This window comes from Physeter macrocephalus, chromosome 20 (assembly GCF_002837175.3).
Source record: "Physeter macrocephalus isolate SW-GA chromosome 20, ASM283717v5, whole genome shotgun sequence".
In the NCBI taxonomy this organism is placed as follows: domain Eukaryota; kingdom Metazoa; phylum Chordata; class Mammalia; order Artiodactyla; family Physeteridae; genus Physeter; species Physeter macrocephalus.
Genome location: NC_041233.1, coordinates 56,576,485 through 56,599,154, shown reverse-complemented (window position 1 = coordinate 56,599,154; position 22,670 = coordinate 56,576,485). Strand labels below are relative to the sequence as shown.

The 22,670-nt window shown below is 38.3% G+C and overlaps 2 protein-coding genes across 9 annotated transcripts in view; both read left to right on the top strand.

The window, feature by feature from the left end:
- The window catches only part of CHUK (component of inhibitor of nuclear factor kappa B kinase complex), a 33,819-nt gene extending 17,626 nt beyond the window's left edge, over positions 1-16,193 (top strand). For 2 of the 5 annotated variants that reach the window (XM_028481806.2, XM_028481807.2), the window contains 9 exons: positions 1,077-1,200; positions 1,592-1,743; positions 3,433-3,494; positions 4,458-4,567; positions 5,235-5,284; positions 10,731-10,827; positions 11,120-11,267; positions 11,812-11,942; positions 14,167-15,006. In XM_028481806.2, the coding sequence (XP_028337607.1) occupies positions 1,077-1,200; positions 1,592-1,743; positions 3,433-3,494; positions 4,458-4,567; positions 5,235-5,284; positions 10,731-10,827; positions 11,120-11,267; positions 11,812-11,942; positions 14,167-14,395 (1,103 nt within the window). In that variant the 3' untranslated portion in view covers positions 14,396-15,006. The other 3 variants (XR_003677696.2, XM_024121264.3, XM_007117620.4) reach the window with 3 other exon arrangements.
- Positions 16,194-18,286: 2,093 nt separating this feature from the next.
- ERLIN1 (ER lipid raft associated 1) overlaps positions 18,287-22,670 on the top strand; it is a 43,295-nt gene continuing 38,911 nt past the window's right edge. The window contains exons 1-3 of one of the 4 annotated variants that reach the window (XM_055080811.1): positions 18,287-18,301; positions 18,726-18,849; positions 20,882-20,963. In XM_055080811.1, coding sequence (XP_054936786.1) covers positions 18,737-18,849; positions 20,882-20,963 — 195 coding nt within the window. In that variant the 5' untranslated portion in view covers positions 18,287-18,301; positions 18,726-18,736. Of the gene's footprint in view, positions 18,302-18,341; positions 18,465-18,508; positions 18,850-20,881; positions 20,964-22,670 lie in introns of those variants that run through there. The other 3 variants (XM_007117617.3, XM_028481805.2, XM_055080812.1) reach the window with 3 other exon arrangements.

The following is a 22,670-nucleotide window of genomic DNA, read 5'->3' as shown; positions in this document are numbered from 1 at the left end:
AGAATAGTATTAGAAACCAAAATCTGGATACTTGGTATGATACTTGGGGTATCATTTCTAGGCCCTTTCAGACTTTATTTTTGACAGTATATGATTTTTTTTCCAGGCTCTCCTCACCCAGACTCTTTTTAAAAAGGTGTGGGTTTTGTTTTGTTTTGTTTGTTTGGTCTGTTATAGGAAGCCTCAGGAGTAAGTGTGAGTATATAAAAACAGAAGAAAAGTTATTTGAGGCTATTAATCATTATTAGGGGAGGCAAAGATTTTTCCAGATACACAGCTTTATTTTTTTGAAGTCTGTTTCAGATAATGTGTTTTCTCAATATGAAATCTAGTGTAGTGACCTTTCTCTGAAGATTTTCATTGGAAAAGAATAACAGAATATAATTGCCACCTGAAGTATGAGATGAATCTCTCTTCAATCTTGGAGAATTTTATAATGTTAAAATGGAATTTCATTGAACTTAATATATACCTGCCATGGTTTTAGAAAGAAGCATTCCCTTTACCAAAGAAAAGACGAGAGATAATTATAAATAGGTAATTTCGTTAAGTCTTACATTGAGGAAGGCATTTCTTATTAAGCTGCTATTTACCCTGTAATCATATACTGTAAAAAAATAAAGTTTTCCTGAAGCTGGGTTGGTAGTCCAGGAGATGAAATTTGTTATTCAGAAGCAGAAAAGACTGTGGCAGATTGTGGAGGACGTGGGACTTCATTTAGATCTTCAGAGAAATAAAGAATTTGAATTAGTGGAGAGAAAAAAAGAGTATTCCAGGTTGGCGAGAAGCAAGGAAAAGAAAGACAGGAATAATTGTAAGCTTTGCGATTATGTAGTAATTACGTCTTCTTCATTTTTATTTCCCCTTGTATCTGGAGGGCTCATGTTAGGTGTACAGGTGTTCGGTAAATGTACATTGACTAAATGACACAGTAACAAGTGGTTCTTTCTAGCATCCGTTTCTAGTATCTATGGGAATGCTATATGTATGGACAGGAAATCACAAAGAATAATAAATGAACTCTAGAATCTTAAAAAGTAACTCCCCTCTCCTTTTCCCCAACTTCTTACACATAGTACAGGACAGCAAAATACAGCTTCCAATTATACAGCTGCGTAAAGTATGGGCCGAAGCAGTGCACTATGTGTCTGGGCTAAAAGAAGACTATAGCAGGCTCTTTCAGGGACAGAGAGCAGCAATGTAAGTGGATTCTCTTGTTTACATGCACAGTGTCATGTGCATTAATGCTCAAGAATAAATTTTGCCAGTTTTCACTAGTCAATATCCCATGCAATACTATATACTAGACCAATTTGAAATGTAATATTCTGATCAGACTTGTAGAATTCTTACTAATGGTCTGAAACCATCCAGTTGCAAAAGCTTGACAGCAGTTCCTGAACAGTCCTAGTATAAGAAGATTGTTTTATCATAGAGTATCATGGGCAGGAAGTCTTTAGAGACCAGATTATAGAGGTAAGCTATTTCTCATAGAAACATAGGCTTTAGGCTTTTGGCAATTTGAGTCTTTAAACTTGTGTCCAGTGTTTCTGAAATGCTTATATCTTTTTTTTTTCTTGCTATGGTTTAGGTTAAGTCTTCTTAGATATAATGCTAACTTGACAAAAATGAAGAACACTTTAATCTCAGCATCTCAGCAACTGAAAGCTAAATTGGAGTTTTTTCACAAAAGCATTCAGCTTGACTTGGAAAGATATAGTGAGCAGATGACTTATGGGATATGTAAGTGTTGGGTAATGTATTTGAAAGAAGTGTCTAGTCTCTTAAAGCCATTTGCTATGTTGCCTTCTTAGCCAGTTGTTTCACTTACATTCATACTAGAACGAGAAAGAGGACATCTCAGATCATCATAAACCGTGTTTGGTTTGAATGTTAGTTTTTTTTTTTTTTTAACCTTTAGTTGAGCAACTTTATTCCCCCCGCCCTGCCTCCCGTCCCTACCACCACCACCACCACAGTTCGACTAAAATTGTTCAGCTTCAGAAAAATACAAAAATGATTTAAGAATTTGCAATTGTCAAACCTCATTTAGAAAATAGATACAAAGTCTGTATTGGGGTGACTTCTTAGCCTGGGAAGTCTTAAACTACTTATCTTTCTATAAATAATAACACAAATAATTCCAGGGTTTTTGTTTCCCCCAAACCACCTACCGTGGAGTCCCACTGTTTTTTATTGTACGCAGCCTCCAATTTTTCAGTATTTCACTCCAAGTTTATCTCCCTTCAGATGTACTAAGGAAATGTGAAAAGCAGAGTTAAAATTCAAATAATAAACCAAAAGGGTCGCCTTCAGCATTTCTATTTTCTTTCATGAAACAAATCTTTTTTTGGGAAATAAATCTGGTTTGTATACTTATCTTGAGCAAGGCATGTGTATTTCAGAATAAATGATCAGCAGTGTCTAGTTGGGTAAATAAGTTTAGCCACTAAAGCAGGTTCTATGATTGATGTTTTATTTCTATTTGTATATTATAGGCATTCTGATGAATGGCAAAACATTAAAATTATTTTATCAAATTATCTTTGACTTGTCAGTTGTATATCTTATACTGCTGTTTAAAAAGTGATGTAGCCCTATGTGTGCTGATGTTAAAAGATCACTTAGGTCTTTAACGGCAGCAATGTTTTAAGTTGGGGAAAAAGGCAAAGAAGGAAAAGTATATATAGATGGTCCCATTTGTGAGAGAAAAGGATATGAGTCTATGTAAGAAGTGACTAACAAAGGTATCCCTGAGGGTGGAGGATGGAGGGGAAGAGAGAGACTTTTCTTTTTATACCCCAATATAGTATTTGATTTTTTAAGAAGATCATGTTCATGTATTACTTTTAAATTTTTCTTTCTTTTTTTTTTTTTTAAAGAGAAAATCATCTGTGTTGGCTTCCTAGGGTTGCCATAACAAATTGCTATAAACTGCGTGGCTTAAAACAACAGACATTTATTATCTCACAGTTTCAGAGGCTTGAAGTCCAGAATCAATGTGTTGGCAGGGCCATGCTCTCTCTGAAACCTGTGGAGAAGAATCCTTCCTTGATTCTTCCTAGTTTCTAATGGTTTGCCAGCAATCCTTGGCATTCCTTGTCTTGCAGCTGTAGCACTTAAATCTCTGCCTCTGTTGTCAAATGGAGCTTTCCCTTAATGTGTCTGTATCTGTTTCTCTTCTCCTCTTCTTATAAGGACACTAGTCATACTGGATTGAGTCCATCTTAATTTAGCTAATTGCATCTGCAGTGACTCTGTTTCCAAATAAGGTCGAATTCTGAGGTACTGAGTTAGGACTTCAGCATATCTTTTGGGGGGACAATTCAACTCATAACTCTGTTTTTGATGTTGATATGGCAAGGAGATGGGTAGGTCAGTAATTAAAGCTATGGCTATTTCTGAGATAACCAATTAAGACTTTTTTTTTAGCCTCAGAAAAAATGTTAAAAGCATGGAAAGAAATGGAAGAAAAGGCTATCCACTATGCTGAGGTAAAATCATTGAGCTCACTTTGTGTGCTTATTAATTCCTGAGGTCTGCCTTAGAAATTGTCTTTGGTTTTGGTTTGTAGAGTATTTTTCATGTCATTCCTGAATATCAGCCAAATATCTAGTAGATACTTTGTATATATAGAGGGAAGTACCATAGTGGATGAAAACCAAGGCTTTGGGCAAAAGAGACTAAATTGAAGTCGCACTGAGCTTCCGTTTCCATATGATATTATAGGGACTATACCTTTTTTAAATAGGGTTATACAGATTAAATGGGAGTGAATAACAGATGGTAGTTATCACTGTTATTCTTATGACTGGTTTAGATAGGATGGCTGGACATCCTGGTTTACCTGGGACAGTTTCAGTTTATACCTGTCTTGCCATAATTATCAATAATACTCTCAAAATTATGCTAGTTCGGACAATAAATTGTATGGTCACACTAGGTATAGATCATTCTCTAGGTGGCAGATTCCTTCCTTACCCGGTACATCTGTCTGTGGTCCCACTAAGTTGTTGCTCTTCTTGATGCCAGCACTTCCCTGAGGACATGGGTGGGGCAGTTGGTATCCTGGGTTGGGAAATCCCATGTCTTTATCTTTCTGCATCCTTATTCAAGGCAGTTGGGAACAAGAGGCAATGAAAATCACAGAACTGAGATGCGGTGGTTTTGATGGCCACTTTTTCTTGTTAGTGACACTTTTATCTTTTTGCTTCTCAGGAGGAAAAAGAAAATGCTAGTAGTCTATTGTTGTCAGGAGAGAAAAGAGAGAAGCCTAGGAATAAGTTGGTGCTCGTGTGAAAATTACATGTCATAATCTGAAAGATAAAAAGGCTTCAACAAAATCAGTGTTTTGCATTAAATCACTTAGTTCTCTTACTGCAGCAAGTCATTCTCTGAGTTCTGTGTGTTGTGTGGTGGTGAGCCTGTCATTTCTTTTGTGTTTCATCATATTTTAGGTGGGTGTCATTGGATACCTGGAGGATCAGATCATGTCCCTGCACACTGAAATCATGGAGCTACAGAAGAGCCCCTATGGACGACGTCAGGGAGACTTGATGGAATCTCTGTAAGGGTGAACTCGTGTTGTTGGTGTTGGTGTCTGTAATTTTTGGTAGCAGATTATTCGTTCTTTGTATTTCTGGCAGATTAAGTCTATATGTGATTCTTTTCTACAGTTTTCCTTTCCCCAAATATATTGGCATCATATTTAAAAAGGAAGTTCTTTCTTAGTCACAGGAAATTTTGGAAATAACTCTTTGGGTTGACCTTTGCTTTTTAAATCAAAGCATCTTTTCATGTGAGTGTTAAGAAATTTTCAAGTATTCTAAGTTACAAACTATTTCCCTACTTACCATACTTCTGGTTCAAGGAAGATATTGTCTATTAGGTTCCCTAAATAAGGTTAACTTTCTAAGTGTTTTGATTAGAAACTTGAGATTTTTTTTCTCTAATCACAGGTCATAATTTTTTCCCATTTAAGTGTTTCTGGTGCAAGGATATTATATATGTGATAGTAGATCAGAGCAGATAGGAAGTATTAATATATTAAACTTTGCCTCTTAAGATCTTGCTTATTACCCAGTGAAATGCTCTGTAAAATATTCATTGGCAATATGTACTTGCTTTAAAATGGGATCATTACTCTATTCAAATAATGTTGTTCATTTCAAGTTGGGGATTATTAAAGTCATTAAACTATCTTCACATATAGAACCTTTTTTTTTCTTTCATAGGGAACAGCGTGCCATTGATCTATATAAGCAGTTAAAGCACAGACCTTCAGGTAAGACACTTTTTCACAGTATACAAAGGCATTTTAGGAAACCATCACTAGCAAATCTAGGAGACTGGATTTTAAATAAGCTGCAGAATAAATTCCAGTTTTGGTATTGCCATTGAGATGTTTTTGGTACAACAGCTTTTAAGTTTGTGAGAATTTAAGAAATTAGGAAGGCAAAGTAAGAAAATTGAAAGAGAAAAAACTTTAAAGGGAAGTGAAAGAAAGGAATGAAAGAGAAAAAAGGAACTCAAAGAAGGGAAAGAGGAAGCAAGAAAATGTGTGGAAAAACGGGAAAAAATAAGTACGGCTCAAAATTAAAGAGATTGGAAAGGATTTGATACTGTGGGTTCAGGTGTAGAATGGGCAGAGGGATGCCCATGTGGTAATAGGCCAGAGCATTTACTTTGAAAATGATGCCTTCATCTGCACGTGGTCACTGATTGCTCATTTCATTGCCAAGCAGTTCTGTTGAACATCTGCTGAATACAGAGCATGTTCTGCTGGAAAGAGCACTGGATTGAGAATCAGAAGGCTTGAATTCTAGATAGGGCACTTTACTGACCAAGTGACCTCAGGCAAATAACCTTTTCTCCCTGTATCTCATTTCCCTCTTCTGCAAAATGGGGTTGAAACCTAGCTTTCCTAACTCAGTGACTGTATGTGGCAATGTATTTGAGAGGATGTTTGTGAAAGTGCTTTGAAAACTATAAACTATTATGTATGTGCAAGATATTATCCTTCAGTTAAAAACTGATTTGTTTTGAAGGGTTGTAGAAGAAATAAAAGGTGAAGTCTGTGCCCTAATTTGCTATATACTGAAACTGTAAAAAAACAAACAAAACCCATAAGTTTTACACCTTAAAATTTACAAACACATGCAAATTAATATACATCTTAAATTGTATTTAACAAATATCAAAATCTCCTCTATGTTGGTTTTTATTGTAGTGGAATTTGTTCAGTTAATTTCTACAAACATTTATGAGGTACGTATACAATAGGCATCTAACCCTGACTGGAGGTCAGGGTTGGTTAGAGGAGGTTTCCTGCAGGAGATGGTATCTGAGATGAGGCTTAAAGGATAAGTAGCAGTAGCTCGGTGAAAGGAGGTAGGCTCTTGCATATATAAGTATAATAGGTAAAGACATATACATGTAACAATTAGCATGTTTGAGGAGATGCAGCATGACTGGATTGTAGTTTCAGAAGGAGAGATGTGGCTGGATAATAAAGGATTTGGTATGTCATAGTAACGATTTTGGATTTCATCATGATGGCAGAGAGAAACCCTAAAAAGTTTTAAGCAGGGGAATGGCATGATCAGATTAGCATTTTAGAAATACTGCTCTGGCAGCATTGTGGGTAATGGATTAAAGTGAGGCTGGGCTAGAGATGCGCATTAGTTATAAGGTTGTTGAAGTAATCATGGCTCAGGATAAGGTGGGTCATTAGCTAAGGCAAAGAGCCTGAACTGTGACAGTGGGGTGAAGAGGAGGAGGGTAAGGCAAGAGAGAGATTTAGGAGGTAGAACTGATAGTATTGGGTGATGGATTTAATATGGGTGGCAGGAGATGGGGTAGAGAATCATGGATGCCTGCCAAGTTTCTGGCTAGAGCAGCTGGTTGCATGGTAGGACCACTCACCATAATAGGAAGTATAGGAAAGATGACAGACTTAATGGGAAAAGAACATGAGTTCATTTTTGTACATGTTGATGTTAAGGTGTCAGTGGGACATTCAGATAGAGATGTCTAGTAGTATTATATATGTATGTATGTATATATGCATGTATATATAAACACACATACATATACATGCATACACGCACACACAGACGTGTACATATATATATATATGGATTTAGTAGAGAAGTCCAGGCTAGATATTTAGCTATTTTGAGAGTAATCAGCCATAGGAATAAAGTGATCATCTTGAAAAAGTATGTTGAGTAAGAAAACCAAGGATGGAATCCTAGGGAATACCAACATTCAAGAAATGGCTAGAAGCAGAAGAGCCTACAAATATTGAGAAATGGCTCAAATATGTAGCAGGAATGATATTATGGGACTAGGACAGAGAGAGTTTCAAAAAGAAAGTGATCAGTAGGGTGAAATGCTACAGAGTTGTGGGTAATAAAAATGATAATGAAAATATTCACTGGACTTAGTAGTTTGGATATCATTGGTGATCTTGGTAAAATAACAGCCTTTTGGGAACAGATGCCAGATTGTAGTTGGCTGAGGAGGGAGCGGGACAGGAGGGAATGGAGAAGTCAGTCTAGATCAGCAATTATCAAAGTGTGGCTCATGAACCCCTGAGGATTCCTGAAACCTTTTCAGAGAAGTCAGTGAGGTCAAAACTGTTTTCATAATACTAGGATGTTATTTGCCTTTTTTACTATGTTGGCGTTTTCACTGATGCTGCAAAAGCCTTGGTGGGTAAACAGCTTGCACCTTGCTTAGCATGAATGAAGGCACGAGCACCAAAGTATGCTAGTAGTCATTGATTTTCACTAACATGCATTCATAGTTTAAAAAAAATACCAGTTTTATTTAAGAGTGTCCTTGATAAAGCAGTAAAATTTCTATTTAAATCTCAACCCTTGAGTATATGTCTTTTTAATATTCTGTGTGACAAAATGGGAAGTACTCATAAAGTGCTTCTGCTACATACTGAGAGGTATGATGGTTGTCTTAAGGAAAACCACTTCAGCGGTTGTTTACATTGCTGTTGACTGGCCTCTTCTTTAATGGAACACCATTTTTACTTAGAACAATGACTGTCAGAAAAACTACGGTTATTCAGATTTGGTTATGGGGCAGATACTTTCTAAAAATTAATGGAGCATGCCTATCACTTGAAGGAAAAAAGCCAACAGTATTGTCAATGATAAAATTCCATGTTTCCAGCAAAAAATTAAAATGTAGGAAAACGTCTGTCCATCAGCTGCAATTTGTCAGCTTCCCAGTACTTAAATGCTTTTCTGATAAGATTGGTGGTGATATTAAAAAGATTTGCAAAAATGTAAAACAATGCCAATGCTCTCACTAAATTTTGAGGGGGAAATACAGTTATTTTGAATAAAAATGTATTAATAGATGAGTTTATTGTTATTTTTAAATGAATAAATTAATATTTTTATATTTCTCAGTTTAATTCCTGAAGAACACTTTCGAGTTGTTAAGAATTTTTGAGTGTAGGTATTCTGAGACCAGTAAGTTTGAGAACTGGTTATCTAGGCTATTCTTTCCAGAAGCTTGGCTGTTAAGGAAAGAAGAGAGGTGAGCAGCTAGGAGGAGATGAAGAATCAAGGGAGGTCAGTTTTCAGAAGAAAGACATGAGCTTATTTATGTGCTTGGGGCCAAAAGCCTGTGGAGAGGGAAGTCTCTGAACAAGTTTGAGAGGCTGACTCCAGAGAATAGTAGGAGGGGTTGCCACTGATATTAGAGGGGGGGATGTGTGTGGATACAGACACTTATGTGGGTATAGGGGTTGGAAGGTGAGGATCTTACTGCTTTAGGTCCTCCTATCCCGAAGTAAGAAGTGGGGTTATCTGTAATTGAAGAGGTGTGATGTCGTAGATTTAAGGAGTATGCTAAAGATTTTTTGAAAGCTGGTGTGTGCAGTGGCAGATATTGCTGATCCAAGACATTTATTAAGAATCCAGAGTAGAAGTGAAACCCTGTGAATTAGTAGTTACAACAGAGAGAATGATAGTATAATTTTTTTTGTTGGTAGTAGTTAGTAGCTTGGATACAGAAACTGATAGAGCAGGTGGTTAGACTGATCGAGGGTTAGGATCTTGCTGACAATAAGAGGACAGAAAAATTGAAGATATTGACAAAAAAGTGATGTAAGTGATAAAAGTTGTGGTTAGAGTAAAACATTGAAATTTAAGATTTCAGATAGAGCAAGGCTAATTTTTTTTTCTTTACTCGATATTCATTACTCTGTCTTCTGGCCAATGAATCAGATATTGCAGATGAAGTTATATAAAATTCCATCTATTGACTCAGTGGGTTAACTTCCTACAGTCATTGATAACATTTGTTTGGATTATTTTTATAAAAACTTTGCAGTAGCCATGCATTATCAGCATATCACAGGACCTAGAAATAAACTTGCTATCCAGGTAGCTTCTTTGAACTGATAGTCACCTTGAGTGACAAACTAGTTGTGACAAGAAATTTTGTCTATTGTTGGGGCTTATGTAATCATACTTGAGGTATGGTTTTTGGTGTCTTTTCCAGTTTAGAGTTGCCTTGAGACTTTTGTTCAGCTGAAAATGGTGAAAACCAACTTTCTTCATTCTTTATGTTGGAGTAGGTTAAAGTTCTGAGGTCTTTGACCATCTAAAAGAGCTAGTTATATGGGAAAGCTGTTGGGCCTAGCCCGTGAGATTTATGAAGAAGTGCTGTTTGGAGAGGAGCCTTTTTGGAGTCTCTATCTGGTTGTTGTTGAGGGAGAGACAAAGAAAAAGATGTGTGGGGAATCAAGTTGAGTGCTAGGCGAGGTCTTTGCCGTGCTAACAAAGGACACAACTTTTTTTAAACCTCTTTCGATACTCCTTTCATAGTAAAATGTGGGTAACAACAGTAGCCATCTCACAGGACTTCTGTGAGAGTTAAATGAGAAAATTTTAAGTAGAGAATAGCAAATAATAATAATAATATTTTTGCATTCGAGACTAATTATTGTCCGGGGAAATATCAGCATGATCCATGAGCAACCTTCCAATGTTTTAAAACTTATATAGCCATTTTCTGAAATATTACAATTAATTGTAGTTGTTTGTTTTTTAAATGAGATGGCATCTATAATGGTAGAACCCACTCATTGTGACCACACAACCATCCCATTTGAGGACGTTTGTCAGCTGCCAGTTTGCTTTAAGATTTCATACTACCCTCAAACTGAATTTTCGAGGTGTCTACAGGTCCTTGTATTAGTGCATCAGATTTGGCTTAAGTTGGTCAGCTTTTTTCAACGTTTTCATGGGTATAAACAGGTGGATAAACATGAAATTCCAAGCAAGCCTAGCTGGGATTCCTTCCTTTGAGTCAGTGAAAGTTTGATGAATTGTCCTACTGCTTCTAAACAAATTATGTTAAACATCCAAGAAAAAATGATCTCTTGTCCAGAAAGCTGCATATGTGTCTGGGGCTTGGGTTAGTATGGGTTAAGGATAGCCAAGATGATTCTTCTTAAAACTGAAGATACAGTGATAAATCTATATATACATTATATACACACAAACACACAGACTTCATTTTTAGTTATATGATTATTTATAGATATATAATCTTAAAATCTTTTATCTTAATTTAGTTTTGAAATTAAATGGAGATGTTAATTAAAACTAGTTTCAGATTTTTAGGAATTTTTTGTTTGGAGGCTGACATGTTCACGCAGAAGAGAGGTTATACCTACTGACTGAGATCTTTTATAGATCACTCCTACAGCGACAGCACGGAGATGGTGAAAATCATTGTGCATACTGTGCAGAGTCAGGACCGGGTTCTCAAGGAGCTGTTCGGTCATTTGAGGTAGAAATATTGTTTTCCTTCCTGTTGAAAAGCCAGGATACTTTTATCATTTTCCTTTCAAAGTGTAATACCCTTTTCTGGTAAATATACTAGAACCAGGAAGAATACTGGCAGTACGTTGGGAACCCTTACCACAGCTGCATGCATTTATGTGTCCTGTTTGTGTGCATTGCTTTGCAGATCAGTCATTAAATCTATGCTGATTATGATTCATTCCCCCAGCTGGGTTTGGGAGTATGGGGTACAGTCTTGGGGGATGTATAAGTGTCTGACACAGATTTTACCTCTCCAGCAAGTTGTTGGGCTGTAAGCAGAAGATTATTGATCTACTGCCCAAGGTGGAAATGGCCCTCAGTGACATCAAAGAAGCTGACAATACTGTCATGTTTATGCAGGGAAAGAGGCAGAAAGAAATATGGCATCTTCTTAAAATTGCTTGTGTAAGTAATTTTTAATGAATTATGTAATATGACATTGATTTGCTGTAACTCCCTGCAAAAGGGATTTTTATCGCCATGATCTGTGTCCTCTTGAAGACGTGTATTTTATGTTGGGTTGATGCTCATGTTCTTTGCTTGGTGTCTCACTAGCAATTCTGATACAGGACTTCATGATCATCTTTCATTATTTCTCTCCTTTCCGGTTTCCTGTTTTTATACTCCTCTCAACCCTAGACCACTGTGGTATCCCATCCCAATTTTGGGGTAGATGTGCCTGACTAGTTTAAAAAAACAGTCCTTTGTTCAGCTGGAGGGTTTTTTTTCCAACTAAAATAGAATAGAAGGATAGATACATTTGGTTTTAGTCAATGAAGAAAGGAGTCAAGGACAGGATAGTTAGTAGGGGTGTGTAAAAGTAGAGATAAGTTTATACAGAAATAGTCTGGTTATGCATAAAAGCAGTGATAGAAATGTTAAGTCTTAGGAATATGAATGTGTGGAGGTGCTTGCCTGTAATCTATTTTTTTTTTTTTTTTTCCTTCAGACACAGAGCTCTGCTCGGTCCCTTGTAGGATCCAGTCTAGAAGCTGTAACCCCTCAGGCATCAGCATGGCTGCCCACAACTTCAGCAGAACGTGAACATCCTCTGTCATGCGTGGTAACTCCTCAAGATGGGTGGGTTCACTTTGTTACAATAGAGAGTTGTATTTTCAAGAGCAGTGGTAGGAATGAGGCAGTAGAGTGCAGTGGTTAAGACATATTCTTCACTGCCTTATAGACCAGGATTGAATCCTGATTGTCTCTTTGTAATAACCTTATACAGTTAACTTGACTCTTTTAATGTTCACATTTCCTTACCTGTAAAATGGGAAGTGTTGTGAAAATTCAGCTAGTCAGTGTATATAGAATGCTTGGGAAGTGAATCTTCAGCAAATGTTACTTCTTATTAGCTCAGTCCAGGTTCTAAGTTCTTTATCTGTTATTGGCTTATCAAATCTTTTAGCCAAACTTTGTTCCTCACTTAACCATTTATCTCTGAGAAATTATGCTTTTTGCAGTTATCATTTTAGGGCCCTTGATCAACCCTCTAATGGAATTGAGTTTAATCTACTCATTTTATAACTTAGTATTTCTAAAATGACTTTTTTCAGTGCTTTAAATCATTTTTGCAAATAACTCAAGTTTGAAGTCCTATATTTTCTTTTAATTCCTACTCTTCTGCTAAAAGCTGAATGACTATCCATTTCTGTTATTTTTCTCAGCATAAGATGTGCCATATCCAGAGCCAGTGGCTCTTTGCTAGCTTGTGTATTGTTGCTTTTCTCACAACTCATGGAGACCTCTACAGTACCAGCATTTCCTGGAAGCTCTGCCCATAATTAGTTTTGCAGAGGTGCAGCCATGTAACATCACTGCTCAGGAGGTCATGCAGTTGCACATTCTGTACTCTGCTTTTATGAAAGAAAAGCACATGGCAGGAAGGCAAGCTGATACCAGGTATTTTATCTTCTTAAAGAAAGCAAGCTCCAGGGTATATCTTGGGGTCATTATGCATTTGGCCCAATGTAATACATCCAGAGCTACAGCATAGGCTGTAATTAATTATATGGACTTGAGGAAATATTCCATTAATCAGAATTGACACAAATACAATTTAATACCTTTTTGCTTTCATTAAAGGCATGTAGGGGGCTTCCCTGGTGGCGCAGTGGTTGGGAGTCCGCCTGCCGATGCAGGGGACGCGGGTTCGTGCCCCGGTCCGGGAGGATCCCGCATGCTGCGGAGCGGCTGGGCCCGTGAGCCATGGCCGCTGAGCCTGTGCGTCCGGAGCCTGTGCTCCGCAATGGGAGAGGCCACAACAATGAGAGGCCCGCCTCACAAAAAAAAAAAAAAAAAAAAAAAAAAAAAAAAAAAAAAAAAGGCATGTAGGTTTATTAGGGGATGCAAATGGTTGCAAATGTTACCTCTATACAAGTGATTTTCAATGTGAGGTTGTGGTTGTTTGCAAAAGTATATTCAACAGGAATTTTTAAATACATTTTCCAGTAGGAATACATTATAAAGGAAAACTTCAATTATAATGTACCTGCGGTACTTAACCACCAAGGATTGGGAACTGTTGGCCTCAGTTTTTCTATCTGTTGAATAAGCTGAATGAGAATTTAGTTCTAAGCTAATAGTGACTATCTTCCATGGCTTAGAACTGATTCTAGTCGGGTAGGGACTGAGGGTTAGTAAAAGGTAAGGATGGAGGCCATATGGAAGAGGGAAGTGTAGAAGGTGGAAACCAAATTCAGGATTTCCTTCGAATACAAACTTCAGGGATACTTCTTGGTTCTGGGCAGCTCCCCGTCACAGGTTTCTTCTGCTGTCCTCAGGAATCAGCTTGCTTGTTTTCTTTCTTATTGCTGTCATCTGTATTTTCCAAACAGTTTTTTTCACCTTCCCTGATATTTGCAGAAAAGATTGTAATTTTGTATCTCCTCCCCTACATGTGTATCTCTGAAGTAAGCATGCTGATGTTTTTACTACTTATAAGGAAAGGGAAATGTTTCAGAAACAGAGATCTTTCATCTAGCTGTGCCACAGGATCTCTTTTTTTTTCCCCCCAGTGAGCATTTTCAGGGGGAAAAAGTTGTATGTAAGTGCCACTTATATTTCAGAGGAAAATCGGATTGCAGTTATAGTGGACTCATTATTAGAGCTGGGCAGAGGCAGCAGCTTGGAGTAACAAACAGGACTCTTGGCTTTGGGTGGGACGGATGAGGAAACTGAAGACTACAGGAATCAGCTGCATTGGGTTGCAGGGCTGCAGTGTTGTCGGAAGGGCAGAATCATCCTGACCCTGAAGACCAGAAAATAGAGGAAATTCGTATGCCTCTTTGCTTTCATTCCACAGGGAGACTTTAGCACAAATAATAGAAGAAAATTTGAACTGTCTTGGCCATTTAAGCACTATTATGCATGAAGCAAATGAGAAACAGGGCAACAGTATGATGGTAAGTTTTATATGGATACGGATGTCTGTTTTAGGTATGTTGGGTGCAAAGGATTTAACTTTCCATGCTAGATTTATCTGGCATTTGGGATGCAGATGGGGAATAGAACTCAGAGGAAAGAGCATTTGAGGAATGCTTGACCTCAACTCCCCATCTTCTCTTACTCATGGATATACTAGGATTAGGTCATCAGTTATCTTCAACAATAGCATTTTTGGTCAAGTTAAATGAGTAGTGAGCTTTCTTTGCAGTGTGACCACTGAAATCGAATGGTTTGTACTTTTTTGCTTCAGCAATCAATTTTCTCCAATAAGATTGGACATGATTTGTACTGTAATTCAAATATAGTAACTGCTGTATGCAAAATTAATAACGTTAATATGGTTATAATTTATAGAAGTGTTTATATGAAGATTTGGTTACTGTGAATTATTGATTTGTTAAAACTTGGAGAAACTACAATAAAATGTTTACTGAATTAACTTTCACTACATTTAGTCTTGATGTTAATTCTTTGTTATTTCCTCTTTCATTAATTATTTGCTTCAAATATTTATAAAAACTCTGAAATATTTTTTTTAGTTAGCAGAAAAGGTAAACTAAACTCTTTAATTGTAACTTATTTGTACTTTTGGTTTTTCACCTTTTGATCATAAAAAGTCCAAATATACAGAAAACTTGGAGAAATGAACACCCATATACCTACCACTTTTAGTCAATATCTAATTGTAACTTTTTCATGCCTGGTTTTAGAATCTTGATTGGAGTTGGTTAACAGAATGACTTGCCACTTACTGACTGTCCCAAACCTATGAAGTTGTTGCTGCAAATGTTGGAAATTTGTTTTTCCCTTATGAAACCATTCTTCAGACACCAATCAATGGAAGAAATGACTATGATCAGAAACTACACATGATTTCACAGTGCAATATTTTGACTCTGGGTAATTTTAACCTCTGAACAGATAGAATTTAATGAGTCAGTGGACTTGTTTAAATACTACAGCTACTTAGGAGCATCATTGGAATCCATTTGTCTTCAAACTTGATAAAACATTACTTATTTAACTTGACTGTCTTTCAACATTTAACTTTTGGGCATAAGGCCAAAGTAGTGTATACAGAGAAGAAAATCTCAACTAATATGTATTCTAAGTAAAAATTGTTTGCCTGTGTTTCTGTGGAAGAGACTGCTTGCAAGTAGAATTGTACTTCTTGAAGAATAAACCCTACCTCCTTGTGTTGCACTCAACAGTGCTCTTCCTGGCATCATAAGGAGTTAGTTTAATCCCATTTTAAATTTCAATCCCAAATGCACATTTGACTGTATCCCTTTCCTACAGAAGGGATTGTGCATCTGTGCCTTTAATACCAGTTGATTCTTTCAAATCTTGTTAAGTGTGCTATGTGTATATGTATTTAAGATGTACATTTAATAATATCAAAGAAAAGATGCCTGTTAATTTATAATGTATTTGAAAGCTTATCTGTGTTTTCATTTGTAAAAATGGGTCTTTTGTTTAAGGAATCTTTCATGTCTTGTCATATAAATTTATAAAGGTCTGTACTCCTGATCTGTAATTCCAAAACCCAAAAAGTTCTGATAACAAGGTTTTTCATAAGCTTGGTGACAGAATTCACCTGCTTGCACATCCAACGTGAACTGACATTGAATCTATCCCATTTAGTGTGAATATTCTTTTTTTTTTTTTTTTTTTGCTGTAGAAATATTAACATGTTTGCTTGTTTGGGGGTAGGGTGCTGCCACAGACCCTGCCTGGGGTTTATGTAGTATGGTATATGCACTGAATTACCTTTCTAAAATCTGAAAATTTCATAATTCTGAAACACCTGGCCCCAAGGGTTTCAGATAAAGGATTGTGGATCTATCATCTGTTAAATAATTTAGGTGTTACTTGTTTTAAAAAAAATGTGAAATTCTTTTGTATTCTAGACAGTTTTTCACTTTGTGTATTAAATAATTTTTAAATTACTTTTTGAACCTCTATTCACTAAAATCAGATTATAATAATTGAATATGCTTTGGGAAAATGTGAAGATTCTATGAAGCAGAGTTGGAGCACAGAATAACATATTGGGCTCTCAGTGTACTTTCCTTAGGAATGAAACAGGACTTATGGTAAAGACAGTATTGGGTAGCTTCTTTAATATAGTCTTTTCTCCTGAGATGTCCTATCGACACTATTCATGTCTAAAAACTGTGCTCATACCTTGCCCTATAAACTGCTGTCTTAGTTACACCATCCCCATTTTTGCTAGTAGTGTCATTTTCCCAGTCATCTAAGTTTGAGACCTTGGGGTTGTCTTCTCCTAACTCTAGTCATCTGGTACTACTGTTTCTCTGAATATGGACATTCTGACTACCAGCTGTTAAAACAGGTAGTCTCTCTCTTCTCCAGTTCTAAGAAGGTTTTAATCAATAAACATTTATTGGGTACCTATTGCTTGGAAGATATTGAGCAAAATGGGAAGATCAGAAAAGTTAACACAGGCAGTACAATAAGAATGTTTATTTGGAATGAAATTATTGTTAAAGGATTTTTTAAATGATCATGCATTTTCTAAATATCATTGTAATAACTGATAAAAGATGTGGTAGAGGGTGGGGCCATTTTTATGGTTTGTGGCTGATATGATCTCAGGCTAGCCTGATCTGTGTGATACGTAAGGGCAAGTGGTGTGTCAGAAGTCTTTTATAGTGCGATCACCTCAAATTTGCTTATGATACATGAGTTGAACACTATTTATTGGCTGACACCTTTTCAGAGTTAAGTGTCAGTTGTGCTTTATATCCATTTCATTCCCTAATTCAAGCAAGATTATGAAAAACTAAGAGAATCCATCCAGAAAACAGAGGCTGGACAAGTTATTTTTTATTCTCTTTGCTTTTTATCAGTTAAAATCGCTAAGCTCTGCAAATAACATTTATCTGGTACAGACAAGGTCCCATACATTCCTAGGTAGTAGAAGTCAAATGAATGATACAGGTAAGTGCATTTATTGAGGGGAGAAGGTACAGTGGTCTGGGAGGGCTTCCTTTAAAGAAGATTTTAATTGATTCTATTTACCTCTTCCCATTTCCACTGTTACTACCATTGTAACCTTGGGCCTGCAGTTTCCTAACAACTTGGCTTCCCTGTCTCCTGTCTCCACTCTAAGCCACTTTGTAGACTCACTGGCCCTAAGGTACTGCTTTCCCATACTTCCCTGCCCAAGAGGTTACAGAGCCCTCCAACCTTGTCCAGTTGTGGTCCCACTGCTCGCCTTTCAAGGCTTACACCATTACTGCCCAACCTCTTCTAACATGCTGCCCTTATTTCCTTTGTATCCATCTTTCTTACTCCCATCTCTACTCTTTCACTTTGTCCTTTCTGTTTCCGGTAATACATACAGATAATGCATAATTTAAAAGAACAGAAAAATATGTAGTGAAAAAGTCTGTATTCTCTAGCCATCCAGTTTTCCCTCCCTACAGAAAAAGTGCATTCGAGCCTTTCAAAATCTGGGCCTAGCCTAGCATCCCACTCCTTTCCATCACAGGCTTCAAGGAAGCTCAAATGCTCATTGTCTTCAGACTTCCCGGAGGACCCTCCAACACACACCCACGTTTACGTGCTTATTAGTTTATTCTGTTCTTATTGCTTGGATGGCTTTCATAAAGCCCTCACTGCATCAGCATTCTGCCACGTTAATAGGTGACTCTGCACAAGAACACGCTGACCAGTCCCTTGTCTTAGAGGCCCTCTTCGTTCCTCTGCCTCCTTCCTTATTCCACATTGCCTATTTCCCGTCTCTTCCGGAGCAGGAAACCAGCAGTACACAGTGGAGAGCCCACGTACCTTCGCGCGAGATAGTTCGGCGGGCGGCGGCGAGAATTTTGTCCCGTCCGCTCCCCGTCTCTAGTCGCGGGGCGAGCGCGGCGTCGGTGTGCGTGTCCGCGCAGCCGCAGTGCCCCGCGGGTGGGCGGGGCCGGCTCTTGGCGGCGGTTGGTGCGGCCCGGGTGGAGACTTCACGTGTACGCGGGGGCGGGGGGGGGGGGGCGGTGCGTCACTTATCCGTTGGGCGCGGCCCTTCACGTGTACGCGGGGGCGGGGGGGGGGGGGCGGTGCGTCACTGATCGGTGAGGCGCGGCCGAGGGGTCGGCGTCTGTCCGGAGTCTGCGGCTGGCCCCTTTCTCAGTTAGTGCTTTCCACTGGGCGGGGAGGAGCGGCTGTTGGGAGGGGGGTGGTGTCAAGACGCTCACCGAGCGGGGGCGACCCACGGGCCGGCTAGCGCGGAGGGGTTGGCGACGGGGAAGCGGGCTCTGCGAGGAGGGAAAAGAGGCACAGGACTCCTCAGCTCGGCCTGCGGGAGTGGGCCAGATCGCGGGAGGGCGAGGTGGAAAACGGAAGGTAGGCCTGTCGCTCATGGGGCTGGGGCTCCGTTCCTTCCTCATCCAGGAGGAGCTAGGATGAATATGACTCAAGCACGCGTTCTGGTGGCTGGAGTGGTGGGTCTGGTGGTTGTCCTCCTCTACGCCTCCATTCACAAGATCGAGGAAGGACACCTGGCCGTGTACTACAGGTGAGCGGCACGTGCAGTCAGCTCAGGTTCTAGAGCAGGTAGAAGGGAGACTCCCATTAGAGTCTGGGAAGTTGTTCTCTCTGCGGTGTCAGGGAGCTCTTTCCAGTCCTAGGAAGGGACTTTCGTCGCAGCTCTAGGGAGATTATGGGAGCTGTGGCAGGCTTTTGCAGAGCATCCTCCAGGTGTTGGACAGTTTCAGTGCTATGTACATTGTGTGCAGAGGTTAAGACTCCCTGCAGTTGTTCCTAGTAGTCAGTAAATTCAGTCATTTGCAGAAAAAAATGAAGGGTGGAAGGCAGTGGTGACTCCACCTGTGGCTGAAGAAATGGATAAATCATTGTTAAATTCCATACAGCTGTACTGGCTTTTAGTTTGCAGCTGTAGGTGCTATTTAGAAACTCTGGTCCTGTTTATGGTTGTTTCTTAGATTTTTTTTTTTTCCTTTAAAAAGTTCTGGTGTCTGGTCTGGGCTTGTAAGGCCATTAAGACCATGACAGTTGTTAAATTCCTGGACCTCGGGAGACAAACACAGGATTGTGACAGACACATCCTCCTCCTACCTTTCCCTGTCTTTTCAAGTTGTGGAAAGCCGTGGTGTGGAATGTGTTGATCTCCAGCTGAGATGAACAGCTTTTCCTTCAACGTAGTTACCACCAGTTCTTTTGATATAGACAGAGGACAGTTTGGAGAAATTGCAATAACGATGTGTTTGAAAGAGCTTCAACTTTTTGCTGGCTTCTGTCATCCCATGAAACCAATATTTCTACTTTTAGATCCATCCTGAGTCTCAGAAACAGTCTTCCCTGTGAAGCACTAATTTCAAATACAATTTTAGTGATATGTCTTAGCAGGTGGGGGGTCTGGTATTTAAAAAATGACAGATTAGTCTGTATTTCCATCTAGTTCAGCATTGTCTTCCTGATAGTAAAGCCAAGGAAAGAACATTTCAAGGTATGGCTCTCAAAAAATTAGGGATGGACCTCAAACAGTTCATCTTTTATTAGCTATTTGTTATGAATTCTTTACAAAGCTATTTATATTTTCAAGATAGGAAGGTAAGTTATGTTAATTTACTATTCATTATGTAAAATAGGACTTCTTTTTTATATTTGCCTCCAAATTACCTCCTTTTTATAACTTGCAATATGTGCTTTCATGTTTCTCACATTCCAGAATTTGGTGAACAAGTCCACACTTACATCTATTTGTAGTCTTATCCCCTCACCCTTCATCTTTCTGTGTTAATTTTTTGTTGTTGTTGATTTTATAGAGGCTTTATGCCCCCAGTATTTTTTTCTTTGTTCCAAATAAGTTTCTTTTTTTATTTAAAAAAAATTGTTTAAATTGTTAATTTACAATGTTGTGTTTCAAGTATATAGCAAAGTGATTCAGTTATATATATATATTTATATATATTATTTTTTAGATTATTTTCTATTATAGATTATTACAAAATATTGAATATAGTTCCCTGTGCTATACAGAAGATCCTGTTGTTTACCTATTTTATATATAGTAGTGTGTATGTTAATCGCCCCCAACATTTTAATTGCTTTGTAGGTAGATTAAAAGAATCTTGAGCATCAGAAATTTTCTCCTTCCTTGCAAGTTTGTGTTATCTATTTTTTTTCAGCCTGGTGATTAAATGTATTGTGTTTTGATCTGGCTCACGCTATGTACAATTAAAGTACATCAACTGAGAGCCATTTGAATTTTTTTCACAAGTAGTTCTCAAAAGGTTAAAGACCAAAGAGAATCTTTATACCTGAGAGTGGTGCTGGAGACCCAGAGGTATGGTTGGTAGAACTTGTGAAACAAGGTGTAACATGGGCAGTTTAATTTGATCTTTTCGCTTTTGTAGGTGTGGCAGATATTTTAGGGACCAGCAGTTGTTCATCATTAGTAACTCATATTAGTGAGGCTTTAGTAGATCAATAGCATGAGTAAGAGTGAATATTTATTATAGCATTTTAGATTTGGAAAGAGAATTTCTCTTTTTATAATCTTGTCAAATTGAAACATCTTTTTGCAGGGGAGGAGCTTTACTAACTAGCCCCAGTGGACCAGGCTATCATATCATGTTGCCTTTCATTACTACGTTCAGATCTGTGCAGGTGAGTGATTCCTAGGGAAGCCCCCACACTGGATAGACAGGTGCGAGTGGAACAGTGACCACATTCACGGGTGGAGATAGAGTTCCTTATTTCTTAAGCTAATGGTAGTATTTACTTAAATGTAGAGTTAAAAGTTCAGAGTACAGTTGTCACAGCATAAGTTATGGTTTTGAACCACGTCACTCTCTTGAGGTATAATAGAAGTATGAGCTAGGCAGCTTGGAAGGACTCACTTCTCCCATCTATATAGTGGCATGCAGCAGGTTTTCTGTTGCTGCTGTCAAAATTAAAGCAGGACTTTGAAACACAACTAGAGACATAAACAACTAGAGATATATAAAAGTGATAACTTGGTTTAGAATGGTGCTTGGTTTCCATAAAGGCAAGCTCCTGGGCTACTGTTAACATGGAGGATCTGAATTTTTATACACAGCTTCTCTGCTTCACATTTTTGCCTGGAACATTAAGCATAATTTTATGTGGCACCTTAGTGAGTGTTCTATTTTGACAGCATCCCAGAATATCTTGAATAAGGGGCTGGTTCTTGAGAACAGACACTTAGTAAATATCTTTTGAGGTTACAAGATGACAAAACAGGATTAGATTGTTACTACTTTTGTAGGCACTGTGTGATTATAAATCTTTGGATTCAGAAGTTTGTCTGCTATCTGCTGCTAATTTTTCAGGGCTCAGGAAAAATTCAATGTATTTAATCTTGTAATTTAAAGTCTAGGCTTCGTGCTAAGTGAGATTTTCATTATGAATACTTAAATCCTCCAGATTTCCCTCCAATTCCCTTTTGGATGGCTTGGGGCAAGAATTGTGTCTGTTAAAGTGAAGTATAGTGTTCTTCCCCTAGTCAGACTGATTTCCATATTGTTTTCCCATATTTATTCACTCTTGCCTAGGCTGATGCTGTCACCTCTTCTCTCACCATCTCTCTCTCTCTCTCTCTTTTTCTTTTTAACATCTTTATTGGAGTATAATTGCTTTACAGTAGTGTGTTAGTTTCTGCTTTATAACAAAGTGAATCAGTTATACATATACATATGTTCCCATATCTCTTGCCTCTTGCGTCTCCCTCCCTCCCACCCTCCCTATCCCACCACTCTAGGTGGTCACAAACCACCTAACTGATCTCCTTGTGCCATGCAGCTGCTTCCCACTAGCTATCCACCCTACGTTTGGTAGTGTATATATGTCCATGCCACTCTCTCACTTTGTCACAGCTTACCCTTCCCCCTCCCCATATCCTAAGTGCATGCTCTAGTAGGTCTATGTTTTATTCCCGTCCTACCCCTAGGCTCTTCGTGACATTTTTTTTTCTTAGATTCCATATAGATGTGTTAGCATACGGTATTTGTTTTTCTCCTTTTGACTTACTTCACTCTGTATGACAGACTCTAGGTCCATCCACCTCACTACAAATAACTCAATTTCATTTTTTTAATGGCTGAGTAATATTGCATTGTATATATTGCCACATCTTCATTATCCATTCATCTGTCGATGGACACTTAGGTTGCTTCCATGTCCTGGCTATAGTAAATAGAGCTGCAGTGAACATTTTGGTACATGACTCTTCTTGAATTATGGTTTTCTCAGGGTATATGCCCAGTAGTGGGATTGCTGGGTCGCATGGTAGTTCTATTTGTAGTTTTTTAAGGAACCTCCATACTGTTCTCCATAGTGGCTGTATCAATTTAC